The 23,482-nt window shown below is 34.5% G+C and overlaps 1 protein-coding gene across 1 annotated transcript in view; it reads right to left on the reverse strand.

Moving 5' to 3' along the window:
* Positions 1–363: 363 nt before the first annotated feature.
* The window catches only part of LOC117344008 (secretin receptor-like), a 98,732-nt gene continuing 75,613 nt past the window's right edge, over positions 364–23,482 (reverse strand). The window contains exons 2-13 of the mRNA XM_033906602.1: positions 17,597–17,705; positions 15,878–15,988; positions 15,320–15,435; positions 14,808–14,902; positions 12,111–12,279; positions 11,572–11,728; positions 10,077–10,137; positions 9,701–9,770; positions 8,425–8,513; positions 7,517–7,658; positions 7,191–7,232; positions 364–1,788 (exon numbers count right to left, since the gene is read on the reverse strand). Coding sequence (XP_033762493.1) covers positions 1,411–1,788; positions 7,191–7,232; positions 7,517–7,658; positions 8,425–8,513; positions 9,701–9,770; positions 10,077–10,137; positions 11,572–11,728; positions 12,111–12,279; positions 14,808–14,902; positions 15,320–15,435; positions 15,878–15,988; positions 17,597–17,705 — 1,539 coding nt within the window. The 3' untranslated portion in view covers positions 364–1,410. The remainder of the gene's footprint in view (positions 1,789–7,190; positions 7,233–7,516; positions 7,659–8,424; positions 8,514–9,700; positions 9,771–10,076; positions 10,138–11,571; positions 11,729–12,110; positions 12,280–14,807; positions 14,903–15,319; positions 15,436–15,877; positions 15,989–17,596; positions 17,706–23,482) is intronic.

Genomic DNA, 23,482 nt, shown 5'->3' on the forward strand with positions numbered 1-23,482 from the left:
GTTAACCGGAATTAGGAATACATGTCCCACCCTGGGTTTGACTTGTACACCGAAAGTGGGAATGCATGATTTTGACATGCTTACTGAATGTAGAAATAATTATTATAGATTTCGGATTGAACATTTTAAGTTTGATTATTGTTCGCAACCTTTTGTGATTATCGTGTTGAATAAAACATTAGGCTAAACATATATAACGTTCACTGTTTTGAGACGACTAGTGATTTGGTTCCAATACGTTTCTTCTTTAGCTTCTCCCGTTTGACGTCTCCTTTGATAATAACCACAGCTTGCCTTGGTGCTTCAAAAGCTGTGTTGTTTTGATTATTACCAATCGATATACATTACAAAACTGACCCAACATTAAATACAATATGCCCATATATGGTCATTTTTAATCACATGTCGGAAAACGTCATTTAGAAATCTTATTATACATTATCTTCAGAGATGAAAACGTCATTGATGGATAGATGAATCATTGTTTTTATAGTATATGTAATGATATAGAAACATAACAGGCTATTGTTTACCACATTAGATGATGTAATGGAGAACATATTATCTTGGACACATGGGGAAATTAGTAAATTTTAAGCAAATCTGTAAGTCATTTAATAATCTAAGGGAACGTGAAGCGAACAAAAAAATAAATAAAAAACAACAATATAAACCTTCATGAAATCACATACTATTACATTGATGCAAATTACATATGAATTATGAGTATCATTTTAATCGAAATCTGATATGGTTGCTTTTCATTACATTTCATTTCAATCCTGCTACATGAAGAACATAAAGCAATATGTCGCCAATTGCCTTACCGAATCAAATTTTTTCAGCAGCATACTTAATGTAACGGTGATTCATGCCGTAACGCATTGTCCTGTACGGACATACATCATTCAGAATGAAAACTTAAATAAATCACAGCTTATTGGCTGTACAATGGTTATTTGAAAACACAACGGTGTGTTTCGTCGTCCTGATTACTGTAACATATATGAAATGGCGATAATGGTAATTTACTCAAGCATATTCATCTGTTTTACGACGTGAACACTGTGATTGTATGGATTCCTGCAAGCGTTACATGTTGTTTTGTTAAATGAAGAAGCAGTTAATCTGTTATACGATTGGAAATATTACGCACTATATGATCAACTTCAGACCTCTGCTGATTGTCCCTGATCCTGTTTTGATTCAATTCTCTTACATTTTGGCAGTGTAAATAGAACCATGTAAATACATCGACATTCTCTATTAACCGTTATGAATGATATTGATCTGGCGATGTTGGACATTGCATGATAATCCAATTAAGGCTCACCCAGCAGCAGGGGGTAGGTGACCGTTCACGTTATTCGAGTACAAGTCACTTGTCCGTAGGGCCATACGGACGTACTTTCATCTCATTTCAATGAACTCTTGCCTGGTAGAATCTCTTTGTGGTAGTCCAAGATAACACGTCTTACAATCCGTCTCCCCAGGACGGGTTCTCAGGGATCCGTTAGAGTCCAGGGTATTGTCTCGTTTCCATGACGATCTAGTGTTATATGATTGTGCTCCTTTTTTGACAGCTGCGTTGTAGTTGCTGCTTTTTCGTGAAGACCACAAGAGTCGGCCATTAACCGATGAGTCACTATTTTGACCGTTATTTGAAGGTATACGTGACACTTGTGATCCATGTCGCCATGACGACATGAATGCCGTTCTGGTGTAGACATAACTATCATGGCGCCCGAGTGCATATCTGTGCCAGAATCGCTGGAGTTCGAGATGGACCTGAAATTTAAAAGAATGACATGAGTTTCGTAATAAGTAATAAGTTGCTGATGGTGACATGCGTGTTGTGTATTTATACAATGGATATTTAAGCGTTATACTCATAATGCAGGGAGCGTATTACGTCTTCTATACACGACATTCTGATAACACTAATCTGTTAGTTGGAATTGGCTTCAGCAGCAACACAAACAAATGTACTAACTTTGATATGTAAAATCAATTTTCGTCCAGTCAGTAAAGAAGGTTGTAAATTAGATAAAAAAATTAAGTCAGGTTGTCACCGAAATGAAAATCCAAATGCAATGCTGATTCCTAAAAGATGACATAATTTATTCCGGGAACCATGAAAATGTTATAATGCGCATAGTTAAAGGTATAATTTTATCCCACTTAGTCAGCAGGAAATGTTTTGGAATGTGATTGCTCCAGTTAACAATACATGTATACTATTTAACTTATATAAGTAAATATCGCTAAATGTTTTACATCCAAAAATATATCAATGGTATTTCGACATGTGTGATTACTATTTCTATTTCTATTAAAATGTGCGAAGTTGAAGCATTTTATGTAAGGAACATTTTGCTACCACATAACCCTTTCGTTGAATATTCACTGAACCATTTTTTAAATGTCGCATTTCTTATGTGAAGAATTCGATGTTGTGGACAAATAACATATTGAATATTTGACATTGGGCAACATGTTTCGTATTGATAAATATGACATAATGTAATGAAATGATATTATTTAGGAGCAACATCGTCAAAAAATGAGCGGTGGATTGAAATGATCATTTGGAAAATTCTGAACTGTCTTTTAGATCATGAAATTAAATACGGTATGTGCTAATAAGAGTGGCAATGTCTCAGTTTACAACTGTATAAAAACGACCATACGTCGACTTAGAACATCGTGCAGGAGCCCTGCGTAAAACAAACATAAGCAAAAAGCTCACTCGAGTATCAAACTCCTGAATGTCTACTGTAATTTAACCGATTGTAGATATACACACGTTGCTTATTGCATTGCTGTGCATTTCTATATAAACAATTTGGTTACGGTAACATCACAAAGAGACGACGTCATGATTATGTTACCGATTCCCGCGCTTATTAATCCGCTGAGCCTTTTTTCCACTGCGTTTACGCTAATTTAAACGCAGTCATAGTTTACTAAGCTGAAGAAGGGAGAGATAATAATATTGTTTTAAAACCATTTTATGTGCTCGTTGTTTATGATGATAATACAAACTATATATTTTGCCTGCTATACCAGCTGTTCTGGGAACTAGTTGACGTCAGTAAGTGGCAAATTATAAATTTTGTTTCAAGTTAGTGGAAATAAATGTAAATGGAAGCACTGCACTGATATCAGATGTTAATATGTTAATATAAGTCGATATGAATACAATTTGGGTGATTTGATGAATAGATTGTCGCCCATTATGCTTCAACAAAATCAATCTGTCAATGACAATTTGTTGTTATAAGACTTACGTTATTGGTTTTCATGAACTTTGATTTTTGAAAAAAAAAGAAAAAAATACTAATAATGATAATGGCTTCAAGCAAGTATTTTTTAAAGAAAAGTTTGACGAAGTCTTGAATCAAAAATTAGGAACAAATACTGTGTCGGTTAGCAAGTATGTTAATTATAAACTATTCGTAATAGTAGATATTGATTTTACTGAAGTTATTATAACGGATACAATAACGCGTTATTATATTAAATTTAGCTGCTATATACCATTGCTAAAAAAAACCAAGCACTTGTTTACTCAAAATATATATTTTTAAAGCTTTGTATAACTGTACTTTCTATTTCAGATGACAAGTTACTGTTACAGAAAGTATCATAAAAGTTTCGAGAATATAGTTTAATTGTTGTCATTCGAAAAAATAAATACTAATGACAACAACAAACGAAGTACATGTACTTGTTTTGCACTCAGGCGGGACAATTTTATATGACAAAAAATGAAAGGTTAAACAATGCGCTTCATATACATATATACTTTCACATAAATAAAACCAACGCACAGGAAATGATTCGCATTCAGTAATATTTGCTCATATTTTAATATGAAACTCTAATACCGTTTACATTCTTTGGAGTGGCCGCGATAGCTCAGTCGGTTAATTAGAGATCCTACAGGGAGACCCCGCCTCAAAACGACCCTGGCTTCTCACGGGGCGATAATTCAAACAAAGTAACACATCTTACATTTGATAATTCAAAAAAATTGTATTCAATGTAAATGCATATTTGATTTATTTTGTTTAATGTCCGGCGAGGGTTATTTAAGGACGTGTCAGGTTTTGGAGATGGAGGAAAGCTGGAGTACCCGGAGAAAAACCACCGACCGGTCAATACCAGACAACTGCCCCACGTTGGTTTCGATCTCGCAACCCAGAGGTGGAGGGCTAGTGATAAAGTGTCGAGACACCTTAACCACTCGGCCACCGTGGCCCCTCATATATGCATAACGGCCATATGATATAAATGACGGATGAGGTTAGTCACAAATTCATTTTAAAACTCATGCAATCTATTTAATTTGGCAGGCAACAACGAGTGGACAACTTTATGTACAAATCTACAACACGGCGTCAATAACAGACAGGTTGTACACCAGTATCTGTAAATACTGATGTGGTGGCCAGGTGTTCTCTCTACTATAATATATGATTACGTGATATATTGATTAAGAAAAGTCGAGTTATCTATATGCCACCGTACATATACAGGTGCATGCCATACAAGAAACACCATGTGCATTTATCAGACACTTACAATTTACAATGGACTCTGTCCACACCGGACTCTATTGGGTTGGTAGAGCGTTTGTGATTGTTAAGAATTTCGGATTGTAGAGGGTCTATTTTATATAATTATTCATTACAATAAAAAGCTAAAATAGGAGATTTAATATATCAAAGTGTATATGTGAATGTATAGGCACATACTTCAGAAACACTTCACTAAAATGTATCGGGATATGTACATACAACTTATATTTCATAATGCAACATAACTTTAAAATCATATATTTATATATGTCAATTGTACCATTGCTATTGTATTAGTTATAACAATAAAATATTGTCATATTCTACGAGTAACAACTTGCGGTATTTGGAAAATTCCCCAATCATCTTTTGACTAGAGTTTGCTAAATAATCGAAGCTCCTGTCATTCATTTTATTTAATGCAACTTGGAAGCCAGGTTTTTTAATATTCTAACCTGAAGGGAACCGACACAGGGTAACTATTGTATTGAAGTATTGAAAAGATGGGATATTGTTGGAATATCGAAGAGGCTGAAAAGGCCGATTGGCACTAGTGCTGATGCAAAACGACTTCGTAGAGACTAAGTTTGTTAACCATTTTATACCAAGGTCCCGATTGGATAGAGTCCTGTTTAGACAGAGTCCTGTTTAGACAGAGGTTATTGTACATACAAAAGACGAGGCCGAAAATAGTATGATGATAAGACACAAAGGAAACAGAACCTGTGTTAGAAAGTTCGTATTGTACAGCTTTACGACGTCGACATGTGAAATGAGCTGCCATGCCCTAAAACAGAAGCAACAAAAACACTAATTCACATCTCATTCGCAAACACAATAACTCAGTTAGGTAATTTAAAACAGCTTATACCACAACAATTTTGTTATAACAGCCTCGATATCGCCTGATATAGTTATATCACACAGCCTCGATATCGCCTAAAACAGTAATATCACACAGCCTCAATATTGCCTGATCTAAAAATATCACACAGCCTCGATATCTCCTGATATAGTTATATCACACAGCCTCGATATCGCCTAATATAGTAATATCACACAGCCTCGATATCGTCTGATATTCTAACATCACACATCCTTGATATCGTCTGATATAGTAATATTACACAGCCCCGATATGCCTGATATACAAAATGTAGTAATATTACACAGCCTCGATATCGTCTGATATAGTAATATTACATAGCCTCGATATCGCCTGATATAGTAATATTACATAGCCTCGATATCACCTGATTTAACAATATCACACAGCCTCGATATCGCCTGATTTAGTTATATCACACAGCCTCGATATCGCCTGATATAGTAATATCACACACCATCGATATCGCCTGATAGAGTAATATCACACAGCCTCGATATCGTCTGATATAGTAATACCACATTGCCCCGATATGGTCTGTAGTGTTTGAATGTTTAAATGTTTCCCCTGTACAGTCAAATTTACGTTCACGTCAACATCAAGTCGTCCCATTTACATATAAATAGTGTGCGGCCTATAGATATTACAACCAATCAACGTTTTATATACGCTAAGCGCTATTTTTGTTTATATTCAGAGCCGTGCTCAAACTAAAATTGTTATTTATTGTGTGTGTTAATATCATCGTCCTCGGTGTTTACAACATCGCGTTGGAAAAGCATGATAGTAAAATGGCCAGGATCTGATCGCCCTTTTTGTTTTACTCCGCGATAAGGTAAAACAGCTATTAAGTTAGCATCTGTATCAGAGCTCACTTATCGTAATCATGGTTTTTATGGGTTTTTTTTTTTCATCAATACGTTTATAGGACATTACATATTTTTTCTGTTGTCTGTTAATCTGTAATTACAATATATAACCAACATATGCGGTTTGCCACTAAGCTGTACCTATGACAGCGGCTATTTCCTATTCCCTGCTGTGAATATTTCATTTGAATAAAGACGTCGACAGCTGACAATTTTGATAAAGACTACAGGGAAATTTTGTAAGAAGAGCCATTCAATGATATATTTTATTTTGTTTGATATCAAGTTTTATTCGTTCGATACTCGTTAATATGTCTGGGTTACCTGTAAATGTTATATATTTTGTTCATAATTTACACTCGATTTACTGCGATAAAAGATAACACGATATCGGCAATGTCTTGAGATATCAAACATATATGAAGTTTTTATTGACTAGATATATTAGGTCACTACGGTTTTGACTGTTGGCGTCTTACATATTGTTCATGGTAAAATGGGTGCCAAAATATGATACAGTGTGGTTAATACTAATACATTTAGCTTCCGTTTGGTTTTTGGGTTTCTGTCCCTGCCGTTTTTTTTTTGTCTCGCATGAACCTCGCAATTTGGGGTGACATTAATACACGAATACATATATATCTATTCATTCTTTCACTTGAAATAACCTTACTTACTATTTGCCCGCATTGATAAATGTGTTGAGCATGCCACCAACTATAATTTGATAAGCCCATACAACTAGTCGGGGTTAGTAGAACGAACATGATTTGGACATTAATTGAAGGGACAGACAAGCATTTAGCGATATACTAATCATGCCTAGATAGAGAGATAAAATATCTTACTCACCTCTTCATTCAAAAAGCAAAACAATATTGCAAGAATAAATCCCTGAAAAAAGAATGGATATAAAATATTAATGTCACGGTTATGATTGAAATTTGTTTACGTCAAGTGTGACGTCAAATGTGACGTCAGACATTACGTCAAACAGAAATCAGGAGTTAAAGATTGCGATGTTCTTGTTAGAGGCTCTAGTGCTAAAACGACTCGTTGTTTAAGTTTATCTTTTCTACAATATTGATGATGCCATTCGAATGTTTCTATTTATTTTTTATTTGTTATATATACAATGTACAATTGTATATGAAATTGATTATCGCAGGTGCAAATACCTGGAAGGAATTGTAGAACATTTCGCCATACAAATATGGTATATCCAAGTCTTCGTCCAATTCTACTCTGAACAGCACAGCGAATACAATGTAACACACTCCAAACAGTGGAATCAGCACTCCGATGAACTTGGCGAGTTTTCTGGCAATTCATATGCATAATACAGCGTTATTATTAGAACATAATACAAAATAAGAATGCTATTATCAAGTTAAATTACACATGAAAAAATAGAAATAGCGATATTCAATTAATGAAAGTCCGATTAGTTATAATGTACTTCATCATAATGGGAATAAGAATGTAAATAGCTAAGTAATTTTCTTGCAAATGGTTGTGTAATTTATGGAAATAAATGAGAACAGCTACGTAAATTGGTCTTAAGATTTTTAAACAGAACGTATTTTATGTGGAACGCATCTGGTGAAAACGTTCTTTTAGAAAACAGTATTAGCAATGTTATGCAAGAGAAGTTTTTTTTTTTTTTTGATTATAAATTGAACATAAAATGATTATAAAATCTGAATTGTCAATTTCTGCAAATTGGTTTTTAAGGGAAGTTCATTTAAAGTGTTAATGTTTTATGGAGCACTGCATAATACAAAACCAGGTTAAATTAAATAGTTATCTTTAATGGCACTATCTTATCACGTTATTATCATTGCAGATTTATATTTAATCCTGTAAGTAACCAATGTAATTAAAACCATCGGTCTATGGCTTCGTTTACAACATTTTTCGCCTGAACATCTGAAGGTACAACGCAATGGTTCCTGCATTTCAATCAGATTGGTTGGTAATGATCTAATCATTTTATTGTACGTTATATGCAATATTTAAAATCTTCACAAACACCTGTTTCCGGTGTAAATATTTCCCAAATAACGATAACAGGAGCATGTATTACCTTATTTTCCGAGCTCCCGATACATTTCTGTTTGTCTTAACTCGAGTAAACAAAACACGCACTATATTTATGAAGAAAATGAAATTAATCTGAAATAAAAGAAATATAAAGTAAAACATACACAAAGCATAAACATCTAACAATATTCACTAGTTTAGAATAAAATACCTTAGAGGCAAAAGTGGGCTGCATCATACAGCTTGCTTAGTCCTTCTAGGACTTTTATGTTATACAAAGGTCTTAAATTGTTGATGCTTATGAGATTGTGGGAAAAAACTTATAAAAGAAATAACCATATCTAGACTTGGATTTCAAAATAACACCAAACACGTGAGTAAATTCTAAGCCGTGTCACTATTCAAATGAATACGAGCATTCAGGCAACGAGAAACCTTGGGGACCGAAGTCTACCAGCTATGTCTATCATCTACGAATATATAAATGAAATAATTAAATATATATAAACATGAAATGAGCTGTCCGTTCCATGGCCAAAGCTGTGCGAACATTTCTAACCTTCGCCACTGGCTATGCATAATAAATCGGAGGAAATCGAAATTGATATAATGAAATATAGACCTCTGTCCAAGACTTGAGTGGACATCATGAAATATAAAGACATTTTCTAATGTGTAATTGGTTCCTGACACTTTTACCCTCCACGATATAAATGGACAAAGAGGTCACTAATAGCTGCAGTCTTTAGTTGTTCAATCTAATTCCCGTTTCTGGTGTCATATATAAGCTGATTTGTTTCCATTTATATCCATCATCTGTAGTTGACTGAACTGCCATCCTAGATGACGGGTATTGGTTATGGTATCAGTAATTACTGACCATAAGGTCATCACTGTATATGTGCATTTCGATATATTGTTGCTTTTTACGAAGTATCTCTTCCAATGAACATAACCAACCAGAGGGATATTGTGGGTATATTAGTATGAGAGATCGCCATTTTTCTTCCACTAAAAGGTACTTTTATGCTATTCCTTCCATAAAGCGCTGATTGTCGCTTAATTTCAGGAAAAGTTTTTCAGCTTTCAAAATTATTGGAATAATTTACTGAGATTCAGGTCAGGGAGAAAACCAAAATTAGGCTTCATTTGCGAGGTGAAATCCTAGAAATTGGTCTTTGGATGAATAATATAAAAAAAAGTATATGCCTAGTAATAATTAATTATATAACTTTCATGCACTGTCTCATATATTATTGTAGTCAAAAGTTCTTAAAGGTATGTTTAATGTCGATTAGGAATGTGTATTAAAAGCTTACCACAGTCGTTAGGATTACCGGGCCGGTGATTATCCACATAAACTCCTTCGTAGGACTGGTATTCCAACACCTAGAACAGGTAAACATTACAGGTCGTTCAAGTGTAATGGTTGGAGTGTCAAATCCTAGGCAATCGCTTTAACATCTGTAACTCTTATTCACACATATATTTACATGTACATAAACATTGTTTTATTATCCAAATAACCAATATTGTTCATTATAAGTTCACGTGTATTCATTACTGCTAAATAAACTTACTTGTTTAATTATTTTTAGAATTATATATAATAAATTAATTTGAATTATTTTCCTGTATCCTATTTAGTAATCACTTAAATAGTCCTACGTAATGCGCCACTAAACGACCACTTACAGTAAATCTTCCAAGTTGATCCGCACAATGACCCACGGTATGAGGAAGACGACCGGTAGTACTGTAAATAAAGAACCAGTTGTGACGACACTTAAACAGGTGACAATATATGTAAAACAAATAGGTTCACTTGTTATCTAAGTAATGTAACAGTATGTGTATATATAGTAACTCATCTAAACGTTATCATTCAAACTTAATTGATACAAACTGAATTTTACAAGCGGGCTGAAGTTAGCAGCGGATTCGTTATTCGTTATTGGGGATTCAAATAACGAATCCGCTGCAGCAGCGGATTGGGGGTTCGAATCTCAAATAACGAATCCGCTGCTAACTTCAGCCCGCTAATTTTACCGCTGTTTCCGTCTTCTATGACTCGTCACTGATGCTAAGATCAAAGATGTAAAATTCAAGAAAAAAATAGTATGGGCCGAAGCATTTCTTGATAAGGGAGGTGGACAAACACTAAAAAATATAAATTATAATTTTAACACATAACATATCACTCGCAAATAGATATTTTGACATAAGTATCGTAGATAAAAATTGTAGATTTAAGCGGAAGACAAATCATTTAGCTAAAAGACATCCGAATTTTACACTGGACCATATATTGCAGACTGCAGATCAGTTTGTTGTAGATGCTGTATTAATGGTATTGGAATGATAACGACATGTTATTTATGATGTGGAGGATGAGCAAAACTATCATTGTGACGTCAGAGGGAAAACTAATTTGGCATTTACACAACAATTCAAAGCATTTGATGTTATTAATAAAGCAATTCTAGCTACTATTACACATAATTATAAATGTAGAGGTATTGTTTATCATGCTAATTACACCAGATCGGTAACGTCAAGGATTTCGATATAAATAGTTGTCCTATTGTGTAATTGGTATCTGTTGTCGCGAAAACTGTGCTTACTGTAGTTCATATGAAGTGTCTGTCATAAAGACTGAAATTATTGTCTAAATTCCAATATCTACTTGAGAGCATGAGATTATAAACTGTTATAATGTTATCTGTATAAAAGTGTAATTTTAAAACCGTTTTTACACCTATCAATGCCTGTATAATTGGCAGGAATGCAACTTGTGCCGTGTATTCCACTATTTAAAAAGTTTTAAGGTATTCCATATCTTTTCAAGGTCATATTTTGTAAAGAACCTTATGATTAAACCCCTGCTTGGTTCTTTTTCTTTCAGTTCTAAATTTTCACAGGAAGATTACGCTGAAAGGCACCATGGATGTTTTCCGTTTCCCACAAAACAATTCCGATACCTTCAAACTATATTTTGATGCAAATGTGTGAATAGCCATATATATAACTTGATCAATGATACTAAATACCAATTACCATATTATACAAAGAAATTGTATTCAATAATATTTAATTTAATAATATTTTATCATAATCAATTTGAAACCTATACCGTTTGTTGTTGCCATGTTTGATCTACTTTCATTTTCTATATATGTTGTACACTCACTCCATCCGAGGATGATATACATTTTGACGCCATGTCTTTCCGTGAAGAGGGTTCTATATACCAGGACATGTAGATATAAAGCTTCCATGAAGATCCACATACTGGAGGCCAGCACCCCGTACACGAACAAGGTAAATAGCAGTTTACACTCCCAATGCTGCGTGACAGAAAATTAAATATTTTGTACAAAAATATAAAAATAGCAACGAGGTTTATCTGTATGTTGTTTTAATTTAACTACTGTGGAAAAAATTGTATTATCAACATCAGCAAATCATATTAAACCAAGAGCTGGTATTATCGATATAAGTTCAATACTGTAGTGTTATTTAATATTGAATAGCAATTTGACAGACTTTTTAAATGTCACATATCTATTGAAATAGAGTTAATTGTATTTCCCGTATCAGCAAACATTCATGAAATAGCGGGTTGCCTTTATTGAAATAAGTTTCATGACAGTCTAAAATGAATAACAAATTGTATTCATCAATATCAGCGTATATCGTCGTATATCGAGTTGGTGGTATTCCTCGTACCATACTTCCGTCATTCCGAAACATGATACCCTCCTCTCCGCGGATGATATCCTTCTCCAATCCGAGTCCTTCCACAAACAAACTGTCCTTAAGGAACGACATCAAGGCACGGAAAATGAAGGCGAGGAACAGGTTGATGTGTAGGGTATTGCTTTTGGAGTTTAGTCGTCTGTGGAATACAGAATATCAGAATAAATACTGAGTGCGTACTGGTTTTATCTAAAAGTCACACTGTGACGTATTTCCTGTTTCTGGAATTCAGAATATCAGAGTAACAGATGAGTGCATAGTGATCTTTATCCAGTCGTCATAATGTGACGTATTTCCGGTTTGTGGTCAGAGGGACGGACATGCATAAGTCTACACCATCAAAAGTTACTGTTACATCTGTGAGCTCTCGCTGAAGGCGTATCGTTTTTAATCTCATCTATTCAGCACTAACTTCACTATGATTCAAAGTTGTTTTTTGTAAACAAAGAAATGGGGATAAGAAAAATAACAATAAAACAATATGGATATCTTTACACCGCTGGACAAATCACGTGTAATATGGGGTACTATGAGAATCCGGAACAACAGTTTGATGGCAATTCGTGCACAAATGACTTCATTTTGTATTTAGTATCTCCCTGCATTATTCTTGTCGGCCATGTTGGATTGACCGTAATAATTGTCGTTAGGATCGATATGATGATATTTGAAGCGAGATGGAACATTCACTGAAACAATAAGTTTTGTCATATAAATCCGTTAAACGTGTGTTAGTGTTACAAGGGGTATATCAGCGTCCATAGCTAATGTTTCCTGTCAATTCTCTCCATTATTATTATTAGATTTTCGGACGTTTTTGCTAAGAATGTTAGAAGAGTAGAGTGTTATTAAGTCCCATAGCGATAACTTGTCCTTATCACTCATTCACGGTAGTGAGGTAATACCATAGAACAACAGATGGGTTTATAGCACGAAAATGATACTGACAATCAAATCATCAGGAGTCGTTAAAGAAATGTTATCTATTTAAGGATTAACATCAATTATTTTTTTCTGTTATACAGTCATAACAGAAAAAACTGGAGTGTACTCTAAATAAACCGCGAAGCGGTTTATGAAGAGAGTACACTCCAGTTTTTTTTATGTTATGACTGTATAACAGAAAAAATAATTAATGTTAATTCTTATAATTTAATTTCGTCTTATACACACCAAGATATTTCACTTTCTTTGGCGAACTCTTTTCTGTGATAAATTATTACGCAACGTCATCAGCCAATCAAAAATGAAGGTATCACAAAATTATTTCAGCCAATGAAAATGCATGTTTCATACAAAATTAAATTATTATTATAAATCGCTAGGGAAAACACATATTGATCAGAATTGGTTGTTAAGCAGGCCACTCCCACGTGGTAAAACAAATATGCAGAAGTAATAGAATTTCCCCAAGAACCAATTTTACCAAACCTGTTTTTGTAGCAGCATGAGGAGACAACTCCTCAGATATATTGAATAAACAGTTCAAAGGGTACCAGGGGACTGTGTTTTGGCAAATTTAGTGTCAACACCACAGGTGTATGACATTTTTCACTTTTTCATTGGATCTTTGAAATTCTATTTTGTAAATTTCTGTACTTTTGTTCTTGATCTTAACTACAAACAATTTACCTAATTTTATGAGTATTCTGACCTATGGTCTACTGTTGAGTTCGAATTCAGGTTATGGTGGCACTTTAATACTCCCTATCTGTGTTTATCGAGCGATATATGTGTTATTGTTTTTGTTTATAAAGCGACATATTTGTTATTTTTTTGCTGTTATCATTGTTGTTAGTTATCCTTCACACTTTATTATCAATGGCCTGCTCTATGTCCCATTCTTGTCACTTCCATGGTCAGGCACATGTAGCAAAACATAGGAACGACATGTATAATTAAAAGTGATAGGTTGATGACTTTTATGAGCGGATATGATATCCCTATGTTATTGTAAGCCAGAGTTCTAATTAAATGCAATTGCATGTCTGCATGTTGTTGTGTCTTTTTCGATAGGTTGACTTGTTGATCCCAGCTCACAGAAGTCGACCACATGACTTCTAATCAGCAACACGGCATTATAAAAATGACAAACCCAATGGTGTAAACGCGACAGTATTTACTATATCACGTGACTGGTCATATAGGTACAGTACCTACCATATCATGTGATAGTAACTACATTACCCATGTATATATGTGACATTACCTATCATATCGCGTGATAATATCTGCTATATCACGGGACAGTACTAATATTTAATACAGCTTTAGAGAGATACCATACCCAATAATGTATACGTGGCAGTGGCGACTGTTTCACGTGACTGACCATACAGCTACATTACATCACTTCACAGCACCCCCATGTCATGTGACAGTAACTACAATACCGTGTTACGTTATATACTGTATCACGTGACAATACCTCCCATATCATGTGACAGTAACTACAATACCATGTTATGGTATCTACTGTAACACGTGACAATACATCCCATATCATGTGACAGTAAATACAATACCATGTTATGGTATTTACTGTATCACGTGACAATACATCCCATAACATGTGACAGTAACTACAATACCATGTTATGGTATCTACTGTATCACGTGACAATACCTCCCATATCCTGTGACAGTAACTACAATGACAATACTTACCTGCAGCACAGCATTATAAAGACGGCAATAACCAAAGAACAAAGGGAAACGCCATAACCGATGTTGTACATCAGACGGATTCTAGGTAGGTGTTCCTGTAAATACAAAACATAACATACAGTAATTCAGCAATTGCGTCAATATTGCATCACTTAGAAATATTACCATCCTTGTATAAATAAACGAAATCAGATATAATGAGCTCAGTTACATAATCGCCAATCTATTTGATGAAACAATACAATAAAATAATTATTAAAATGAACAATTGCATGAACAACACGTTTCCAATGAACCTATTCTTGATACAAACGAACGTACTTCCCCGAAACAATAAAACAAAATATAGCGGTTAAGACTACAATTGAATGAATCATAAAATTCAAAACTATTCTTGATACAAACTAATGTACTTCCCCGAAACAATAAAACAACAGATACCTATTAACACTATAATTGAATGAATATACAATTCCAGTCAACCTATTCCTGATACAAATAAACGTACGCACGCCTATTGTCATTAGTCCCTTCAGAGGGACACATGGATTGAAATCTGTCCATGTCTTGTTCGTCATAGGGTTGATAAACCATGTTCCATTTTCGGTGCAGTATCTAGTGGCAAAAGCTGGAAGGTCGAGAAAGTAATATATATCAAATATACATCATATGGTTATATGTAGTCTGATAAAGAAAAGTACTGTTGACAACGCAAACTAATTAAATTAAATACTGTTTCACTTTGTAACGAAAATGTTAAAGCTTTTAACGGAGAGCGTGTTGCCATGTTATGATAATTTTAAAATATAATCTTATGTTGTTTAACACTTTAATGGTAAATATGTTGTCGGCGTCGGAATGTACGTTACTATACTTATGACATTGCGTCATATTCCTAGTGGAGAATAAACTAAAACAATGGTCACAGCATCATTACAATATGATAGTATATCAAACATCAAGTCGTGTAGACTTCGTAGCAATTATAACAATTTGTTTAACAACATAGAAAATTGATTATTCAATACATATTAAGGGGTTTAGATTGAGATATCTCTACATTGACCTACCCGACTTCATAAAGCCGTCGATGTAGCTAGCACAACGCTGTTGGGCGGTCGTCCCGGCGGGGGTAGCATTCCAACACATGACGGTATCCCAAGCAACACCACAGTAAGGACCTTTTATGAAGACAGAATGTATATGAGGAGTGATATTTTCAAAGAGCCTAAGAAAGTCCTGACACAATTATCCTTCAGGAACGCCTGGTCCTTTCCTCCTTGTCCCTTTTCATGGCCTCAATACACAATTTGCTTAATATAGTGTTCGTATGTTGCAATCGTTTCTCGATATTTTGTTAGATTTACTGTTTCGTTTGTTTGTCGATGTTCTCTTTCGTATCCATATCTTTATGTTACAATTGATAATAAATGTATTATGAAATGTCTATTTATCATGAGAATCAATTCTGTATTGCACAAAACAGTAAGTAAAAAGCTGTTTCGTCCTTCTCATGTTAAGGGCCTAAAGTGATCATAGGCGTCGACCAAAACCTAGACCTATATAATATAAATGGATTTCACCATACAGCTATGTAAAATGTCATTGCATTAAACATATACATGTATCTCCACATGCTAGATTCAAAGTAAACACAAAACATCCGGATTCCATAAAACCATTAATAATGCATGCGATTGTTTTCACGATTATCAAATTTGCATAAGGCAAATAGAAAGATTTGTCAGCCCTTGAATACTGATATCAATGACATTCATCTTGGTCTCCAGTCTCGGTATCACATTTCTCGGGTAAGTGAATTCAGCCGAGGTAGATATATCATTTCTAACGGTTTATTGATATTTGATTTAATCTAATGTAAAGCTAATGACTTTAGACCTATAACAGACATAGGGACAGAACCATTTGTGCACATGTAGGCATTGTAGAGTTAAGGATATATCCTCTGTGGTTGCAATCACGATCAAGTCTCGTGTAAGTCTTGTGTGAGGTTTTTTTTTGTAATATTTACCCAATAATCGAGACATCTGCTGATTATAGAAGTTTTTAACAGGAATTTTAATAACTCGCCAAATTCGACAGCCATTTTGAAAATTTGTATTTCTTGCCCTTCATGAAATATAAAAAAAATCACCTTTTTTGTCGTCTCTAAATTGATCCCTCAAATTATCAATTCCATGAAAATAATATATATACTTCTAAGTACATTTCTGGTGCTTTGAAATGGTGAAATATAACATAATAAGGGGAAGAAAAAAAGAAAAACACGGACCTCCCATTCTTATGGCTGGTTTTAGGAAGATTAACTTTTACTTTTGATCTACTGAATACTTTAAAAAAAGTTTAATATTAGAACTTTTTGTACAAAGCGTTAAATCTGCACAAAATTGTGAAAAATATTATTTTGCCATTAATGATTAGGAATATTGGTAGCTTTAACTGGTATTCTAATTAAAAGAACAGATCAACTTCCATAACTTAAAAGAAAATACTGTTCTTGTCAGTTCTGCAAGCATTCATATATATCCTACAAAAATAGTATTTATGGATTTGTCCTGTTAAAGGTCAAAACAGCAAAATTCACTTAAAATCCCATAAAAATGACAAATTGGTATTATTGACCGGCCAGAGCATCAAAATAGCACACGGCTAAATTATGCATTTTCTGCTTTCCAAAAACATATGTGAGATGAGTTTTATACAGGGATGTTTTGACGTCACAGAGTTGTCCAACCTTAACTCCTATTATATAGACAGGCTATACATACCTCCATTAGGATTTTCGTAAGTCTCATTACTAAACATCTTCTCGTAGCATTCAGTCTCAGCCTGCAAAAGGCGGAGTTTCTGTTCTCTATGCGTTCCTATGGAATGTGTCTGAAACGACATAAAATATATAAACATATATTGTTTGGGTAAGAAATTCATTAGCTAGATAAGTAAACTGTAAGTATGACATATACAACCAAACATATTGTCCTTGTGAGTTAGCCTGTAAATGCAGACATACTGTATGATAGGATTATAATGTCATCTGCGGAATCATTGTGACTTCAAAGATTTTCAAATCGGAATTCAATAGCAGGGAACGGGTTAATGGTAAGCAAACCACGCGTAAGACTTACTTAAGAGGGGAAATGCATAATATGAGTATTAGCCACAGCGATCATGCCATGTTTTCAAAATCTGAATGAAACATTTTACAACATTCCGTTTTTTTTATATAAAGAATATGTATCTGTTGCATTAATCTGAATTGATGAGACAACAGTTTTAAAGATAGATCTTTACAGTATATGATTATGTCATCTTGATAAGCTAGAATATTCTGTAGGATTAATTTAAAGGAGATTTTGACAAGTTTTGATAAAACACTATTTTGACCATATGCCATATGGCAGGTAATAATTGTTTGTTAATGTTGGGTATTTTAATATCGACCTGATAGGAAAACAACAGAAACATACAATGTACAAAAAATGAAAACATATTGCATTGTTTACACAGCAGTACTATGTAATTATGAAAGTTTGGCCTGATGTCCAAGCTTTATATCGATGTTTTCTTAAATACAATTGTTATACCAAAGCGGTAGTACTGTAACTGATTCAAACGTTCTGCTGCACCACTGGTAGAATGGATATCGATGTAGGGTTGTACGTGTATGTTGCACCAGCGTTACAGAAATAATACAATACATGAACAAATCCTTGGTTCATATGAAATTCAAATATGAAATGGCACAACTAAATCCATGTCTGCGTTCACAAGTCTACAAAACAATGATTTAAAAACAACGTACTGGGTAAGTTTAAAAAAAACTACCAAATATTTCTCAAATGTCATCGAAATCAAGAAACAGATATTGGAGGGAGTTTGCTTACCAAAAAAAATTTGTAAAGACAGACTGACACCAGGAGATGACTACACTCCATCTGCCGTTTGACTCAGGAGTAAACGTCATCTTACTACGGGGGTCTTATACTACGATAAGACACCGATATCCAAAATTTCGGAGGTAGCGATAAAACACCCAGCCATCATATAAATCATAAAAGTAAATCATTTAATAAAAACACTCTGTTGTCGTTCTTTTAAATGCCACCTTAGATTGCATTATCCTTTTATAAATCAGTAATATGCTAGCGCCTCTCAAGTTCATTACTCGATGGATACACCCTTTTTAACTATACACATGTTTTACGACATTGCCAACAACCAATACATCAAATTAGACCACATATATGTAAGACATCACAGACACATATTAATCCTAAATCATTCATTCCTGCAGAATATCTAGTTCCACTAATTCAGCGGCTCTGGAATTCCATTAAATAATAATCTAGTGTTGTTAGCCATATTTAGGGACAGTGGCAGCAATGCCGTAGGCAGAATGTTCGTTGTTAATACATTCGATAGCTTGGAAAACGCCAATTCAATCATACTGTATTTCTAGGACGTGGTTGGGTAACATACAATTAGTCAATAAACCACCTTTGATAATTACTAAATCAGAACAAATAGTAAAAGATGTTGATATATTAATTAAAAAGATGATGATGAGTTCTCGACCACAACAAAATAGTTTTATAAATATTACGGATGATTTCATGTTCGTATATGTCTAGTATATGTCGTATATGTTTATTATTTAATGGAATTCCAGAGCCGCTGAATTAGTGGAATAAATAACGACCTAACATGATTGTGTAACTGCCACTCAGACTAAATAAACGGGTAGATACGCTGTCAGAGAGGGTCAGAAAGCCTCCCGATATGTCACGTGATTTCTTACACTAGCCACATATAATAGACAGCAGGGACCCTTCACGGCCAAAGGGCTGACGTATTGCCTAAATTAACCAAAGCTGCTTATTTGTCTCAGAATGTATATAATCTCGTGAACTGTATCGGTTAGAGCTATGGCATCACGAGAGTTCTATTGGTTGGTCCGGGATATTTTAATGGTGCGTCTACAACGTAATTATACTTCTCTGAATAGTGACTGACATGTCGTCGCGTTAAATCTAGTACACCGACCTAGTTTGCGCTGAAGGTGTTGTCTCTAATACATTTCCTTAATTCGCGCTGTAGGTGTTGCAGTTTATACATCTCTCTAACTCGCGCTGTAGTTGTTCAATCTATAGCTCTCCCTAGTTCGCGCTGTAGGTGTTGAATCTTACACTAAGTTCGCGATGTATATTGTAGGTGTTGAATCTTATACATCTTCTAGTTGGCGACTTAGGTGTTGAATCTTATATTTAGTTCGCGCTATAGGTGTTGAATCTATACATCCCCCTATTTCGTATTAACGTGTTGAATCAAATGAATATTTACACATTTTCTTGCCTGTACGAAATATAATGATCAGGTGGTTTGGTTTGTTTGGTTTGTTTATGTTTAACGTCCTATTAACAGCCAGGGTCATTTAAGGACGTGCCAGGTTTTGGAGGTGGAGGAAAGCCGGAGTACCCGGAGAAAAACCACCGGCCTACGGTCAGCACCTGGTAACTGCCCCACGTAGGTTTCGAACTCGCAACCCAGAGGTGGAGGGCTAGTGTTAAAGTGTCGGGACACCTTAACCACTCGGCCACCGCGGATCAGGTGGAACTGACTGGTACAGGTATTAAATCATACCCTCAAGTGTTAGTACCTTGCTGTACGGCAGAATGCCCCTCAGATGATGAAATGTTAATGCGGTTCAGAAGTAAATTATTTTAGTAGTTTGTAATCAGACCTTATTTTCATCGATATTCCTTATCCCAAGGAAACCAATTAACTTCGTATTAGGCAAGTGCTTCATGGTGAATTTGAATTAAATGTATAGCCAAGGGAACCAACTTTGACAGTGCAATGTATTGGTGAATGGTCTCTGAGGGTAAACTGTTCGACCCGATGAAATTAACATTTCTGGGAACCCCACCTTCCCCATAGGAATGTATTACAGAATTTGAAGTTACTCCACGAGGATTTTTTCTTTAAATCACACCATGGTTTTATGCGAAGTTTTAAGGAATTCCATCAAAGTAAGGAACGTTGATGGAACCAGGGTATTTCTTTTGTACCTGTTAAAATCTCTCTCTTAAATATCACATTTACGCATTACCTGGCAGTCAAATATATCAAGAAGCTTCCGGATGTGTAGCAATAGACCATATATTTCCGGATATGAACCAATAGACGATAGGTTTCCGGATATGAACCAATAGACGATAGGTTTCAGGGTGTGAACCATTAGACGAGAGTTTCCGAATGTGAACAAATAGACGAAATGTTTCCGCACGTGAACCAATGGACAAGAAGCGTCATCGACGTCATTTCAATGCGTCCCGTGTCTTCACTTTCGTCATGTCATATTCCATGTCATATCTGCAGTTTTCCATGAACAAAGTTATATTGCATGGTTAATTCGAATGTTTAGAGGAACAAGGACGTATCTCCAACATGTAGTGCTTAGAAGTAAAGGGCCGTATCTCAAATTTATCAATTTTTAGATTTTAATAAATTACAACTACGAGTGAGATTTTCTTATATAATTTGTACATTATATCAATTGAAATGGTCTAATTCTGTTAAAATACTATGTGATTTAAAAGAATTAGACAGTTTCCATTGATATAAAGTACATATTCTATAAGAAATGCTCAGTCGAAATTGTAATTTATCAAAATCAAAAAATTGATAAATTTGAGATACGGCCCTTTATTTCTAAGCACTCCATCGAATTGTCATGTGACCCTGCAAGGTAACTTTATATCACGTGACAAGTAATAGCGATGTTAGCGTGAAGATTTTTACTGACTTCATTGTTGATTTGGCGTCTGGCTGGCTGTCAAATAGTCAGGGGAAATTTTTTGCGATACCCCGGAAGATTAGAAATATCTTTTAGGGAATGTTACTGCAAAACAGACTAAAAGATTTCCAAAGAGTTTTATAGAATCATGAATATTAGCAAAAATGTAAATAAAGAACCCCGTTGAAGCAAATTGATTGTACGTTAATTATCGTGAATATTTTATGAAATTTTTCTATAATTACGAAATGAAGCAGGTACTGTGTTCATTATTGAACCATGAGGAAGAATGGAAGCATAATGTATATATATAAATGTGAATTATTGAATTTAAGTTATCTCAATGTTTTTATAATATTGTTTAGGTTAACAATAGATATACATGTATCTATAAAGTATCATCAGAGGCCTAATGTGTTCCAATTTATAGATATCATTTCTTCTTGTTACAATGTATTGAAATTAGAAATTGCGTTCAATGGAAAGCAAATGGAGTCTGCAATATATTGTTGTTTGAAAGTCAGAACATCAGATAATATTTGATTGTACGACGGTAGTAATACTTACATACTGTATGTAAGTACTGCTTCATCCATTTGCAATATTATTTTCCGAGATCAAAGTCTATGTATATATTTATATAATCAAATAATTATTATAATTCCTAACTATATTAAAATTATCATAATACTATTTTCTTTTTGAAATCATAATTAACAAACACAAAGACAAACTTATAAATTATTGTTAAGGTTTTCAACTACTGCATTCTCATTGACATTCATTATACATCTTCCGATGCAATATCTATAATCCTGCTTATTGAATCAATATTTAGTGAATTTATTATTTCATTTACACACATATGCTTCTGCATACATACTAGTACAGTGGAACTTCGTTAACTCGAACTCGGAAACTCGAATACCCCGCTTAACTCGAAGTACTTCGTCAGTCCCTGCCAAATTCTCTCTTTATCATAGTAAAAAAAACTCTGAAAACTCGAATTCGAAAAACTCGAAAAACTCGGATAATACGAAGTGAAAATTTGGTCCCAACAATAAAAATCATAGTTAAAATGATCGAATAACTCGAAGCATCATTTTTGTGTCCCAACGATCGGTGGTAAACGCCGACATTTTTTCAACATCGAAATTCCGTTTGTATCGGCACTAGGCCTACAATTCTACCGATTATTATACGCGATTATAAGTGTTTCATAAAGTCATGAAAGAAATTGTCGGTGGAATCTTATAACAACAACTGTCAGTGATAAACGGTACTGTTTTACTTACATCAGGTAATTTCCTAAGGCGGTCGCCGATAATAGTACACACGATAGTCAGCAACTCATCTACCCGCTCGCTGAAGCGGAACTAATCTCTGACACACCGGTAGGTCTACTCGGCTGATGTTTTTACAGGTGAAGAAATGAAACAGTCATCGGTGCCTATTAAACTGTAAACTGCTGAAACAATAGCGTAATTATTGCCGAGGTATTCAGAGTACGACTGTAACGGTCAGTGCGGTCTATTAAATCGGATAAAACGACAACTCAGTTACAGTAACATTTTATACGCACATGCGCAGTACCAACTTCCTGTGCTAATACACATGGAAATGGCGTGGTTGTCGGTAAAACGTAGGCCTAAGTAAAGTTGGACTAAGGTAATGGTTCTGTTACGTTTTACATACAATCTGTGTTAAATTTAAACGGTTATTTGATATAACATTAATAAATTGTTATTCGGTTGAATTCCATTTTATCGTTATTCCTTTTGCAAACATGACATGAACACCATATCGTTATTGAACTTGAAGTTACTAAGTGAAAGAAACTTTATCGAGACTGTATATC

This window comes from Pecten maximus, chromosome 15, assembly GCF_902652985.1.
Source record: "Pecten maximus chromosome 15, xPecMax1.1, whole genome shotgun sequence".
In the NCBI taxonomy this organism is placed as follows: Eukaryota; Metazoa; Mollusca; class Bivalvia; order Pectinida; family Pectinidae; genus Pecten; species Pecten maximus.